At 48.9% G+C, this 12,578-nt stretch overlaps 3 protein-coding genes across 3 annotated transcripts; 2 read left to right on the top strand and 1 right to left on the bottom strand.

Moving 5' to 3' along the window:
- The first annotated feature begins 382 nt into the window (after positions 1–382).
- Positions 383–3,978, top strand: CHIA (chitinase, acidic). Its single transcript, XM_010022810.1, has 11 exons — positions 383–407; positions 882–911; positions 1,368–1,569; positions 1,817–1,873; positions 1,979–2,144; positions 2,250–2,374; positions 2,527–2,635; positions 2,727–2,912; positions 3,050–3,169; positions 3,262–3,403; positions 3,740–3,978. The coding sequence occupies exons 1-11, from the start codon at positions 383–385 to the stop codon at positions 3,976–3,978; spliced, it is 1,401 nt and encodes a 466-aa protein (XP_010021112.1).
- Positions 3,979–4,515: 537 nt separating this feature from the next.
- PIFO (primary cilia formation) lies at positions 4,516–6,758 on the top strand. Its single transcript, XM_010022812.1, has 6 exons — positions 4,516–4,540; positions 4,810–4,952; positions 5,127–5,225; positions 5,753–5,886; positions 6,145–6,271; positions 6,690–6,758. Exons 1-6 carry the CDS (start codon positions 4,516–4,518, stop codon positions 6,756–6,758), a joined length of 597 nt encoding a protein of 198 aa, XP_010021114.1.
- A 2,538-nt stretch (positions 6,759–9,296) lies between these two features.
- Positions 9,297–12,104, bottom strand: TAF8 (TAF8 RNA polymerase II, TATA box binding protein (TBP)-associated factor, 43kDa; the record flags this gene model as incomplete). Its single annotated transcript, XM_010022811.1, has 6 exons — positions 9,297–9,440; positions 9,870–10,012; positions 10,708–10,855; positions 11,113–11,237; positions 11,675–11,737; positions 12,006–12,104. Coding segments are annotated over 6 exons (722 nt in total), but the record flags the coding sequence as incomplete, so codon positions are not given.
- Between the last annotated feature and the right edge of the window lie 474 nt (positions 12,105–12,578).

Below are 12,578 nucleotides of genomic sequence, written 5' to 3'. Positions count from 1 at the left end.
CGTTTCTGGGAGCCCCAGTCCTACCTCCCTGACTGCCCCAGGCAAGGACACAAAGCCCTTGGAAGCCACCCTTGCTGTGGCAGTGCCAACCACCTCAGGATGCGCACAATGACAGCACAAGGGTGAACACTGCAGCGTGACCACCACGTAAGCACCAGTGTTGACACAAGGCCTATAGGTGAAAACATTTCCAGGAATAAACCCATCCAATCTTGTTCTGCATCAGCACCACGACGTGGCACCGCGCAATGTCCTGGTATCACTCTTTTGTGCTACTGGCCTTAGTAATGTTTGTCCATCTTTGTTGATACAAGACTAGAACGGAAGGAGAGGAGCGTATAAAGTTGAGCAAGAGCCTGCACCACCTCATTGCTGGTGAGAGATGGCCAAGCTCACTTTGCTCACCAGTAAGTCCCGCTTCAAAACTTAGTTCTCTACCTTTATGACAAGGATTTGTGGCTCTTTCACTGTTATACTCATGGTTTGGGAGGGATCTGGGGGGGATTACAAATGCTGCACTCTCTTTTCTGTCGAAGACACAGCAGGTTACTCTCAGGAGGGATGTTACGCTTTGCAATGAATAGAATTCAACAGCTGTTTGACATTGAAATGTGCCTTTTGAACAAAACTCTCCAAATCAAACTACTGCATTGTCACTTGCTTAGTTTTTTGTCTGTGTTTTTACCTGAAATCAGTTGACAAATGTTATCCACTTCCATAGAAACCTCCAGGGGAGCCATGCTTGGGAATTGGTGTGGGGTTTAGAGAGAACAGGGATCACAAGATAAGGTTCTAGGGGGTTCAGTCCAGTCCTGCACAGGAACTTTGTATTTCTAAGTGCAAATGCTAAAGCCTTTGTTCTTTACCTTTCTCCTGTAAAGGTCTGGCCCTGCTGCTGAATGCCCAGGCAGGTAAGTGCTTCCTCTGGAAAACAACCCTACCAACCCCTTTCCAGCATCACTGCAATCCCACAGGCTGCCCAGCAAACACGCCAAGAGCCTTCCACCTCCCAGCACTTCACATGAGATCCCTCTGCCTCTGTTCTTCCATACATGGCAGCAAAGGAGAAAGATTCCCTTTGGGAAGAGACCCTGATTCACGAGCTGAAGGGTACAAGAGGCTCATCTTAGACTATAGACTTTAGACTAACTCATCTACTAAAACATAGGAGGAAGGAAACAAGTCAGTGTTGCCCTGGAGAGCCAGTTCTCAGTGGGATAACAGCTCTACTTCACTGCCTCTGAACTCCTTCCCCTGGAAGGAAACATTGCTCAGCCATTCCTCATCAGATCCAATACTCTGCCTGTAGTTCCCAGTATCTCCCCAGTGCTTCCCGGACCTACCCCACCTCCTCTGTTTCTCTGCAGGCACTGCCTATGTGCTGTCATGTTACTTCACCAACTGGGCCCAGTATAGGCCTGGCTTGGGAAGATTCCTGCCTGACAACATCGACCCATTCCTGTGTGACCATCTGATCTATGCCTTTGCTGGGATGTCCAACAATGAGATCACAACTTCCGAATGGAACGACAACACCCTTTACCAGTCCTTCAATGGCTTGAAGAACCGGTATGTACCAAGGGTCCTGTCCTCTTCTGCAATGTCTATTCTCCTCACAAAGGCAGCACAATCCATGGTGGAGGGATGCAGATAGTGATGGGGAGCACAGAGCAGGCCACCACCAGTCCTCTGAGCGTGGTGACAGTGACACCGAGTGCTCTGGGCTTGCTCTTCGGGTTCCACACCAAAAGGTGCCTACAAAGGCAGCTACATCAGCCAGTTGCAGTAAAACATGTTCCTGTCCCTTCCTTTGCAGGAACACAAATCTGAAGACCCTCTTGGCAATTGGAGGATGGAATTTTGGAACAGCCCAGTAAGTTCAAACCATCTGCTTCCCATAATGGCACCCTGGAAAGGGAGGGAGAGGGGGAAAGAGGCACCAACCAAACCCCAACTCCGTCCTGCTCTGCTTCCCTAGGTTCTCCACAATGGTTTCCACACCTGAGAACCGCCAGACGTTCATCAATTCCGTCATCAAATTCCTGCGCCAGAATCAATTTGATGGGCTGGACATTGATTGGGAATACCCTGGCTCCAGAGGCAGCCCAGCCCAGGACAAGACTCTCTTTACCGTCCTGGTTAAGGTGGGTTTTGGCCAAGCCCTCTGCTCTACACAGCTCTGGCCAGAGCCCTGGGCAAAGCCTCAGCCGAGAGAGTCCGTGTGAATCCTGTTTCTTGGCATCTCACAGGAAATGGTGGCAGCCTTTGAGCAGGAAGCCCAACAGGTCAACAAGCCCCGTCTCATGGTCACCGCAGCCGTTGCCGCAGGACTTTCCAACATCCAGGCTGGCTACCAGATTCCTGAGCTTGGGAAGTGAGTAGCAAACCCTCAGGTATCGTTTCTGTGACACTTCCTTCAGGTGGTACCCAGCAAGTGGGGACATGGCCAGAGATGGGTAAACAGGAACAAACAGGTCCGGGTGACTGAGGAGACCAGGAGATAGATGTGCACAATGTTCTCCACAGGTACTTGGACTACATCCATGTGATGACTTATGATTTCTATACCTCTGGGGATGGACAAACTGGGGAGAACAGCCCTCTCTACGGTGATGGTAACACCTACTTCAGTGTTGTAAGTGTATTTTGGGAGCCTCTGATGCAGAAGTCATCTTCCTGCCTACAAATCTCAGCACAGACTTGAATCACGATGGCTTTTGTTACAGGAATATGCTATGAACTATTGGAAGAACAGTGGTGCTCCAGCTGAGAAGCTCCTTGTTGGATTCCCAACCTATGGACATACCTTCAACCTCCAAAGCCCATCCAACACTGCTATTGGGGCACCAACATCAGGACCTGGGCCAGCTGGACCTTACACAAGGCAGGCTGGGTTTTTGGCTTACTACGAGGTATGTGTGTTCCCTCCCACCTCGGCCACCCCCACCACAAACACTCCTCAAACTTCACAGCAAGGAATTTATAGCCCATGTAATATCCCAACTATTTCTGTGCAGGACACTTGTTAACTTCTCCCTCTCTGCCCTAGATCTGCACATTCCTGAAGTCTGGAGCCACCCAGGCTTGGGATGCCCCCCAGGATGTGCCCTATGCCTACAGCGGCAGCGAGTGGGTTGGCTATGACAACATCAAGAGCTTCAACATCAAGGTATGGTGGGATGTGTGCTATAATAAGGCAAGAGACCTTCTGCAATAGCAGGTCCTGGGACTCATTGGGGTTTCTCCCCTGGCACCAAACAGGTTGACTGGTTGAAGAAGAACAATTTTGGAGGCGCTATGGTTTGGGCCCTTGATCTGGATGACTTCACTGGCTCTTTCTGCCAGCAGGGCAAATACCCCCTGATCACCACCCTGAAGAACAGCCTTGGTCTGCAGAATGGCAGTGAGTAGCTTGAGTAGTGTGTGCTTCTGGAAGGCGACTCCCCAGCTCACTGCTGACGCAGGGCTTCAGAGATCCGGGAACCTTCGTCCCTGGAGGGTTGGTGGATAAAGGCTTCCTATGGAAGCCACAACTAGAGATTGCCCCAGAAAGGTTCCTTCACTCTGTATCTCCTGGGGTAAAGGAGGGAGATTGTAACTTGGACCTGCTTGTGAACCAGGCCAGGCTTTGGGGGAACACTCTGTAACAGCCAACCCCACCACTAAAGGGCCTTTGAGGGGAGTGGAGGGCTGAGAGTCTGTGAAGACAAAAATAAACCCTTTCCTGCTTTTGTTTCAGACTCTGCGTCTGCATCTCAGCCCAGTGCTCCTGCCGCTGAGCCCCCCTCTAACGCAGGTGGAAGTGAGAGCGGGGGCTCTAGTGTTAGTAACTTCTGTGCTGGCAAGGCCAATGGCCTCTATGCAGATCCAACCAGCCAGAGAAGCTTCTACAACTGCCTGAATGGAGAAACCTATGTGCAGAGCTGCCAGAGCAATCTCGTCTTTGATACCAGCTGCTCCTGCTGCAACTGGCCATGAAGATGCCACTCCTGTCACAGCAAACAGGCTCCTCTGAGCTAATTGAATAAGAATGGTGATAATAAGAGGGATGATAATAAGAATGATGATAATAAAGTGTTCTGCAAAAGTGTCCTCGTTGTTTCAACTCATCTTGCTGGTCCTCCCCGATTCTCTCATGACACTTGTACTTGGGGAAGGGCCTGAATCCACAAGTGGTCTTAATTCCAGGATGGCTTTCTCCAGGGGTTTCTTGCTGCCCTAGCAGGAGAGCCAGGCAGAGGGAAAAAGATCAGACAACAGGGCAGATGGGGTTGTGTCACAAAGGAGATCACAGAGAAGGGTTCTGACTGCTTCCCTTGAGACCTATCCCCTATAACTTTACAATGTGAAAACAGCAGCTCCTCAGAGTCATCATCACAGCACAATCCACAGGGACATTATTAATTCCCTTTTCCCTGACCCTTCCGGCGCTGCCATCAACAGCATTCCCTCCAGCACTCCCTGCTCCGTGTCTATAGCAACTGGAGAGTACACACACATCCTGAGCCTGGCAGCATGGCAGCACCGGGGGAACCGAGAGGTGAGCCCTGCAGGCACCCAGTTAGCTCGCTGGTGGCATTGGGCTTTCCCAGAACCAGGCTGGGAAGCTACTCTTTGCTCAGGTCGGGATAAAAAGAAGCCTTTGTGGAAGGAGGGAACAGGCATCGAAAGGGCAGACCCTGCACAAATAGCCAGGGTCAGGCGAAATTCCCACGTGGGAGATAAAAGGATGGTCAGCCTCAGGGACTTAAGAAGGGAAAAAAGCAGCAAGTGGTCACCTCCACATGGGTTTGTCTCCTGGTCTCACAGACGTGTGGAAGCAGATCTCATTTGGAACATGCCAAGAGCGGAAAATACTCCCTTTGCACGATGCTCCAGACAGGCTGGGGGCCCAGCTGAAGTCCATCAGGGGAGAGCCTTCCCTTGGGCCAGGCTGTTACCTGAGCCAAGAGGTAAGTTGTTCAGTTTTCATGCTCGGAGCTTTTCCTTCACAGAAGCCACATAGTGCAGGAGCAACAAGACCATGGCAATGGGAGGAATTCATAGGAATAACATCTGCTGCTCATGTCTTTCTGTCCTTCCCCTAATGCAAATGGTGTCAGCAAGACACTTGTTTTGAATTGCAGAGAAGCAGCTTCAGGTACTCCTTGGAAAACAAACCACTGAGCATCAAAGGCTACGTGATAGGAGCGAGGACAGCCCAGCGCTTCCAAATACAGCCACAGGTAAGAAAGGCACATATTGAAGTGGCAGAGCTGCAGCTTTGCAAGAGGCTGTTCCCAACATAGACTGTTGGTTTTGCTGGGACTGCCTCCAACTTAATATATCCAGCAGCTGTAGATCTGCTTGCACGTAGTCCAGTGGTAGGTGCTGAGCCTAGAGACTGATCACTGAACATATGAGCTCTGGCAACATCGACACAGGCGTTTGTAAGTAAGTTACACACTCCTTTGTATCACATACACACACATGTAAGTGCACAAAATCAGGGAGGGAGCTCAGCTATCCTGCCTGAACAAACGTGCTGTCTTCTGGTCCAGCTTCTCTAGAACAACCATTTATTAGGAGAAACATCATAGGACACACTGGGTAAGGATAGGGAGTATAGAATTGATCTATTCTGGGGGGTTTATGCCATCAGAGCAGCCACAGCATGCACTGAACAGCAGGTCTGTGATGCCCAGCTGCCTGCTCAGAGCATGTAGGAATGGTGTGCAGAACAAAATGCTCCCTATAGAAATCTCTCTTGTAGACTGTGACTCCCAGCCCAGCGAAGTACCAGCCATTCTGGACGAAAGAGAGGAAATGCCAGCCTGCCTATGCTCCATTCTCCACTAAGACACCACGATTTCCACATAAGCCTTCAGACAGAGAATTATTCCCTGGGTAAAGTAACTCTTTTTCTTACCTTTTTCATAATAAGCACAGAGAAATACTATGACACAAATGGGAGACACGTTCCTGAGGTCCCAGAAATGCTTTTTTATCATCTTCAAAAAGCTTCCCTGCTTTAGTCCTGCATGATGACTAGAATACCACAACATACGTTTCTCCCATGGATCAAGGTAGAGCAGGTAACTTCTGGTATTGCAAACATCACACACCAGTTCCAGAAACAAGCTAATTTGTGCCTGTTTTCCTTAGACCTGGAACTTACAAAGCAGACAAGCAATTACACAAAAGTATCACTTGGCCGATGAAGTTTGGGTCTCCAGACTGGTCTTTAGTGCCGATGCCACCAAAGAGGATGCTGAAAATGGAGGTACAGAAGGTAAGGACAGGGATAAAGGGATGTTATTCCCAGCTCGATGCTTCTGACAGAGAAAACTGTATGGCTACATCATGTTTGCACTCTGTTTTGTCATCATTTCCTCACTGGGCTGCTGGGTACATGGCTCTATTAGCCTGGGGCACAAGACATAAAGTGATTTGCTATCAGAAAATGCTGGTTTGCAAAAACAATTACGACCCTTCAAACCTTTTCAAACCCTTTCTGTTAAGAAATTTGCTCTTGAAGTTTCCATCCACAAAGAGAGAAACCCAGAGCACAGATTTCGCCAACGTAGCTCTGCTGAGAACAAAACCTTTCTGATTTAAAACATAGGTTGAAAGTTCTTGACACCATCTCACATCTTCCTGTGCTGTTCTGAAGCACTTGTCATTGCCAATATCTAATAGTTGTCTTTTAGATAACCATAGACAAAGAGCTCAGGAGACACCGGAACCGAGTGGCCTACCTGAGCTTATACTTCAACTGAGGAGCCAGAGCTGCTGCCGTGTCCCCCTGCTTCCAGCGGGGCACCTCAGGCCTCCCCTTTGCTTCCCCCCTGCTCCTGAAGACACTCATCTGCACTACCCAGCCTCTCCAAATAAAAGCACTGCAAAAACAGAGCTTTCTTGTCACTAACTGTGCTTACCTGGTGCTGCCACAGGGCACACAGCAGCCCTCAGGTGCATTCAGGAAGAGTATAATGGCTCTGTGCACAGCCAGTAGCTCTAATAAGTAGCACACACATGAGGGCAAGAGGATGGGATGGGCCAGACCCTGCAAGATGTGTTTTTGCATTACTAGCTTTTTCCCTCCTGCCATGAAGATACTCCCAAAGAGCGAGCAACATGCTGCTAATTAAGATAAATGCAGTCTGAATCAGAAAGGTCCTGGTGTTCCTCATCAGTTGTTTCTGTAATGTACAACTCAGACCCTAGGGATTGCTGTAAACGTTTACAGACCTTCACACGCAGACTCGATCTGTGTGATCACAGGCTTGATTTGGCCTCAGGGGAAAGCTAAGAGCAGGCAACAATCATTCTCATTATAACTACCAGTCACAATGCAGGCTTTCAGATATTTTGGGTCTATTTACATGTTTCTGTAGCAAATTTTACCTGTAGCCCAGTTTCAGCTATAAACCCAAAATGTATTCTTCCAATTGCCCACTTCTGGTCTTCAAGTGCTCTCACATCTGCACTGCAACAGCTGCCTGTCTTTCGTAGGCACGCTGGCCCCTTCACAACCACAAGAGACTGCTTTGCAGCAGCAGCTGTAGCTGAACCCAGGACAAGCTGTCACAAAGGGATTTACTTGCTGATTTGCAGTTGCCACCTCTTGAAGGAAGGGGTACGGTTCACTGGAGCCTGCACTGTCTTAAGACCTGGGTTTTACGGCATTCAGATGCTTTTCCACTCCTAAAACCTCAAGGACTCAGCCAGTTTTGCTTGTAGGAGATAAAATTTCTTTTATTAGGAACATAAAAATCACTGGTTTCATTCTACACTTTTCCCCTCCCCAGCCAGGGGTTTTCTCCTTACGAAAAAATGCTTAATCCAAGTAAAAAAAGATAAACATTTTTATATATACATACATACACAACATCTCTGTACATTTGTTATTCTGTACAACCAAGGCACCAGCAGAAGTGACAATGGCACACGCAGGGCTTCTTTTGCCTGAGTCCAGAATGTTTGGCAGGAACACCTCCATTCTCACTGAAACAATAACTCCTTTTTATCTCCCTCCTCCCTGAGTGCTGGGGAGGAGGGAGGCCTGGGAGGATGCCTTAACTGCACACATGTACACACACAGAACCCTGATCTCCCTGGGGACTGCAACAGGCTTCTTGCACTCAGCTACTGCTCTAGGAAACCACGAGCTGCCTGGCAGTCTTTGCTCCCTCTACATGGACCATGTTTTCATCCGGAAGAGATGCTCTGGAGACTGGACCAAACTACAGGAGTCTTTTGTCAAAGAGATTTAACTTATATTTTGCCTAAGAAAAGGCTGAGAAAAATTAAAGCAAAGCCCTCCAGAGCGAGCTAACAATTACAATATTCCCATCACCAGTTATTTTCACTGCTGTAATAGTCTTCTGCTCCAGGGAAATAAAGCGGGGAAAAAAAAGAGCAACTTCTATTGATAAAAGCTTGTGTTTTGGACAAAATAAAGTGCAGTTGATAGAATGGCCTTGGGGACTGCTTTATCAATACAGCTTTATTCCACATTCCAAGTTTTTTAGCACAGCATCCTTCAAACCAGCTGGTGAAGGCATGAACTCTCAAAGGAGTTGTGCTGTGTTGAAACTAACAATAGAACTGAAAAATAGCCTGAAGCAGCTGTTGAATCCTGCCATTCACACTGCTGGAAAACAATTGCAAAGCAGAACAGGGTAAACACCACATTTAGCACTTTGAAGTGCAGCTGCAGACAGAAAAGTGAGAATAAAATGCTATCCTCACTCTGTACACTCTTACCAACACATCAGCTGCCTTTAGTTTATAAAGGAAAGGTCTGTTTGCTTTTACCTGCCAAGAATCCAAAGAAAAAAACCTCTCTGGGATTTTTCTGTCTCTGTTAATACATGCTCCTTAGATTACAGGGCCAGGCAGGGTTGGTTGCAGAAGTTTCTTTTCTAGCCCGCCAGCCAGCCACAAATGAATTATGCCTTTGTATCCTGCAGAGCCCGCTGGGAAGCACTGAGCAGCAAGAACCTCCATGTCCCCCATCTCTTCACAGAGTAAATCCTGTGACAGTGAGAACAAACCAAAGTAAACCAGACAATTCCCATCTGGAACCCAGTGGCCTTCAATGCTTTCAGGGCAATTGACCGTTCCAAGTCAGCAGGAGAGCAGAGGGAGAAGAGGGAGCATTGCAGACCAGGATGAGAGTGCAGTTCACTAGGCAGAGAGAGCTCATTCTGCTTCTGCCTCTCCTGTCTTGCTCCATGCCTCTCACCCACCGCTGTGAAGATGAAATCCCCTCCAGGTTTCTCTTCCTCTGAGCAGCCAACTGGCCACACACCTCACTTCTTTCTGCGGATCTTGGGCTTTTTCACTGGCCGGAGGTAGGGGTTGTCTATCATGTTCTCCTCCCCGTTCCGACTGCCTGACAGGGAGGTGTTCTGCTGTAACACTGAAGTGTTCTCCTTCTCAGGGCCTGAATCATCCTGCCAACATATGTATAAACAACTAAAGTTAGGTTAAACAAGACTTAGAAGTTCAAACCACATAACCTACGGGCAAAAACATCATCAACAGCAACGACCAAGACAAACGGCAGCACACAAGGGGCTGCATTAAAGGTGAGGACTCCAGATTTCTAACACAAGACCACCCTCTTCAGGAACCATGTGGGACAATCACACTGAAACAAAGGTTGGACTGAAAGGTCATCATCCAACCTCATTTTGCATTGCACACTGCAGGAAGTTAAAGAACCATGACAGTGTTTAGCCATTTACACCTGGTAAAACACAACCCACGCTGCCTTTTCCCACCCACTCTGCCCAGCTGCAAGGAACACAGGCGAAGAACCAGGTTTCATAAGCTGAAGAAAGTCAGGCCCAAGAGACCTCGACCTCTCCGGCTGAGCGTACCGTGCTCATGTGCAGGGGCAGGTTCTCTGTGTCTGTCTGGTCGTCTTGCTCAGATGAATCTGTTTCTTCCATTTGCTGCATCTCCAGCTCAGAGGGGAGAAGAGCTGTCAGGTAGGGGACGGTGAAAGGCCTGGCAGCAATCACTAGGGTTAGGGAAAAGGACACAGTCAGCAAGTTGGGAGAAACCTCCTCAACTCAGAGATCATGAAGCACAAAGCCAACCAGTTACTTAGACCAAGCATTTTCACTGGTTCTGGTTTTAAACACAGACATTCTTTTCCTGTTGGTCCCAGGAATCAGGAATGAAATATCCTGCCCCTAAGAGATGGCGGTCTCTATGTTTCTGTTTCCTGAGGTCCCTTTATGTTTCCAGCCAAGGACACAGCATTACAGCAACATTAAAAATCCTTCCTGACCTCCATAAGCATTGTTTAGTTCCCCTTAAGATAACTTTGGCATCTGTGCCGTCAGTGAGCCTGGGAAAGTGGGAATTCTCTGCATTGTGGACAGAGAAACAGGAAAACCTCCACTGCCTACCACAAAAATGAGAGAGAGAAGAAATCACTCGTTCAGCAGCTACAGGCGCAGAGACAGGACTGGGATGAGCTTTGAAATTAATCAGCCACCAGCAGAAGAAAGCGAGCCTTTGGTGAGGGTGGAAGCCTACCATTTGGTTTTGATTCTGGTTTTCATTCCCATTTTAAATGGAGAATTCCTCATTTCCCAGCCTTCCTGTGCCTTGGAAGGGCAAACACAAGGTGAGCACTCAGCACTCGCCTCCTACAGTAGCAAGAGCTCGTAAGGGAGTTATGCTCAGCTGTCACTGACAGGTACTCACGGGGGAACGTACTGACATCATCTTTGAAGAGACTCTGTGTTTCTCCTGTCTTAGCCATGAAGCGGGTCAGAGCTCTCTCCACATCGCGCCGCTGCGATGCTGCCTTCTCCCGCAGGACCTGATAATCAGACACAGGCTCCCGGTACGTCTGTGGAGGAGGGAGAGAAGGACAAAGAACACCATTAGACAGCTGAAGTTCACACCACCAACATGGATTTTCAGAGAGCTACAGATGTCAATTGGCCAGAAACCTACAGCAAGTGCAACCCGCAAACAAGTGATATGTTAAACCAGAAGCAATGCTTTGGATGACCAGTCCAAGCACTGCAGTAAAAATACACCAGTCCTGGTGTCACTGACTTCAAACAGGTCCCAAATGGCATAAAAAATCTTTTTTTCACTCACTGGTGTCTTGATGTAAGTGTGAGGATCTGGAAACTCCGGGAAATGGCTGGGAATGTGGGATGGATGTGGCTTGTTCTGTCCAGCTGTGAGGGCTTTGGGAGTCACGGGCTGGTTTGTCACAGGAGCTGCAGTAAAACACACACACACACAGAGACAGTGGCTTCATTCCACCAAAAGTGAGGCATAAAGTGCCAGCCCAAACTGAGCTGTGACCCCCCCTATAACAGGGACAGAGCACATCCCATAAGCAGTAATTTCCCATTGGGTTTCTCATTCCAAAAGGGAACATGGGTTACTTGACCCCTCTCTCCCACACAACGAGAACAAAACTGCCTTGAGGATTCTCATGTGCACGGAGGATGCTGCAGCAAAGGCACTGACTCAGCAGAGGCTGCCTCCCTCCACCTAAGGGGTCCTGTAGTGCCCTTAAACCAACCAGCACTGCCAGGAGCACTGGCCTGCATCCTCCACCAAAAACGCTGGAGCTCTCTGGACACCAGCAGAGAGGAATGCCAAAGTATTTCCAGTTTCCTGCATAGAAGAGAAGGGATTTCCCACATACGGGCAGTGATGACCATCCTCTGGGAGCGCTTGGCATAAGCGGGAAGCGTTTCAACATTGAACCCTGAAACACAAAAGAGGAAACAGAAATCACACCAGGAGTTTATCCTGCCCCAAATCACCCCTCTTAAGCTTCACTATGTTTTTTCACAAGGGCTCCAAATTACATAAGACAGAAGATGATGTACTCTGTATATATTCATACTGCATCCACAGCACCGATATGGAGCCCACAGACACCAGAATGGGGGGGATAGAGCTTCCTACCAACACAGCACACCCAGCTCTGCAGTGCAGGCTGCTGGAATCAGGGGGTCCCATCAACCACTCACCCATTTCCACCAGAGTAACCACGATATCGGAGAGCGTGGGCTGTGTCCGGGCTGTGTGTTCACAGTAGGACTTGGCGCTCCTTCCCATTTCGGAGATATCTGGGGGAGGGAAAAAACCCAACAAACCCCATCAGATCTTTGAGTCAGCCACTGAGCACACGCTTGTAGCTTCAGAGAAGTGAATCTTGAGCAAATTTATCAAGGAATGAAAAAGAGATCCTAGAATCTAGTGTCTTACAGCTTGTGCGTTTAAAATCAAAGCATGAACACTTCTGGGCACCCTGTGCCAGCGCCTCAGCACCCTCCCAGGGAAGAGCTTCGGCCTCAGAGCTCATCTCAAGCTCCGCTCTGGCAGGTTCAAGCCATTCCCCTTGGCCTGTCCAAAGCCCCTCTCCAGGTTTCCTGTAACCCTTTTAGGCACTGGAGCTGCTCTAAGGTCTCCCTGGAGCCTCCCCTTCTCCAGGCTGAACCTGCTGCTCACGCTCTGAGGCTGCAGCCCCGCACACGGGTGCTTTCTGGGCTGTGAGCACACACGGCCAGGCCATGGGGAGCTTCTCATCAACCAACACCCCC

This window comes from Nestor notabilis, unplaced genomic scaffold (genome assembly GCF_000696875.1).
Source record: "Nestor notabilis isolate BGI_N333 unplaced genomic scaffold, ASM69687v1 scaffold20169, whole genome shotgun sequence".
Classification (NCBI taxonomy): Eukaryota; Metazoa; Chordata; class Aves; order Psittaciformes; family Psittacidae; genus Nestor; species Nestor notabilis.
Note: the sequence above shows the minus strand (reverse complement) of the source record. Positions and strands in the feature narration are given on the sequence as shown.

Bases quoted from the DNA above. Each gene is read 5' to 3' on its own strand.
- PIFO (XM_010022812.1), top strand. From the start codon at position 4,516: ATGGCAGCACCGGGGGAACCGAGAG. The intron at 4,953-5,126 runs GTAAGTTGTTCA...TTTGAATTGCAG, and splicing joins GCTGTTACCTGAGCCAAGAG to AGAAGCAGCTTCAGGTACTC. The intron at 5,226-5,752 runs GTAAGAAAGGCA...TCTCTCTTGTAG, and splicing joins GCTTCCAAATACAGCCACAG to ACTGTGACTCCCAGCCCAGC.
- CHIA (XM_010022810.1), top strand. From the start codon at position 383: ATGGCCAAGCTCACTTTGCTCACCA. The intron at 2,145-2,249 runs GTGGGTTTTGGC...GGCATCTCACAG, and splicing joins TCTTTACCGTCCTGGTTAAG to GAAATGGTGGCAGCCTTTGA. The intron at 2,913-3,049 runs GTATGTGTGTTC...TCTCTGCCCTAG, and splicing joins GGTTTTTGGCTTACTACGAG to ATCTGCACATTCCTGAAGTC.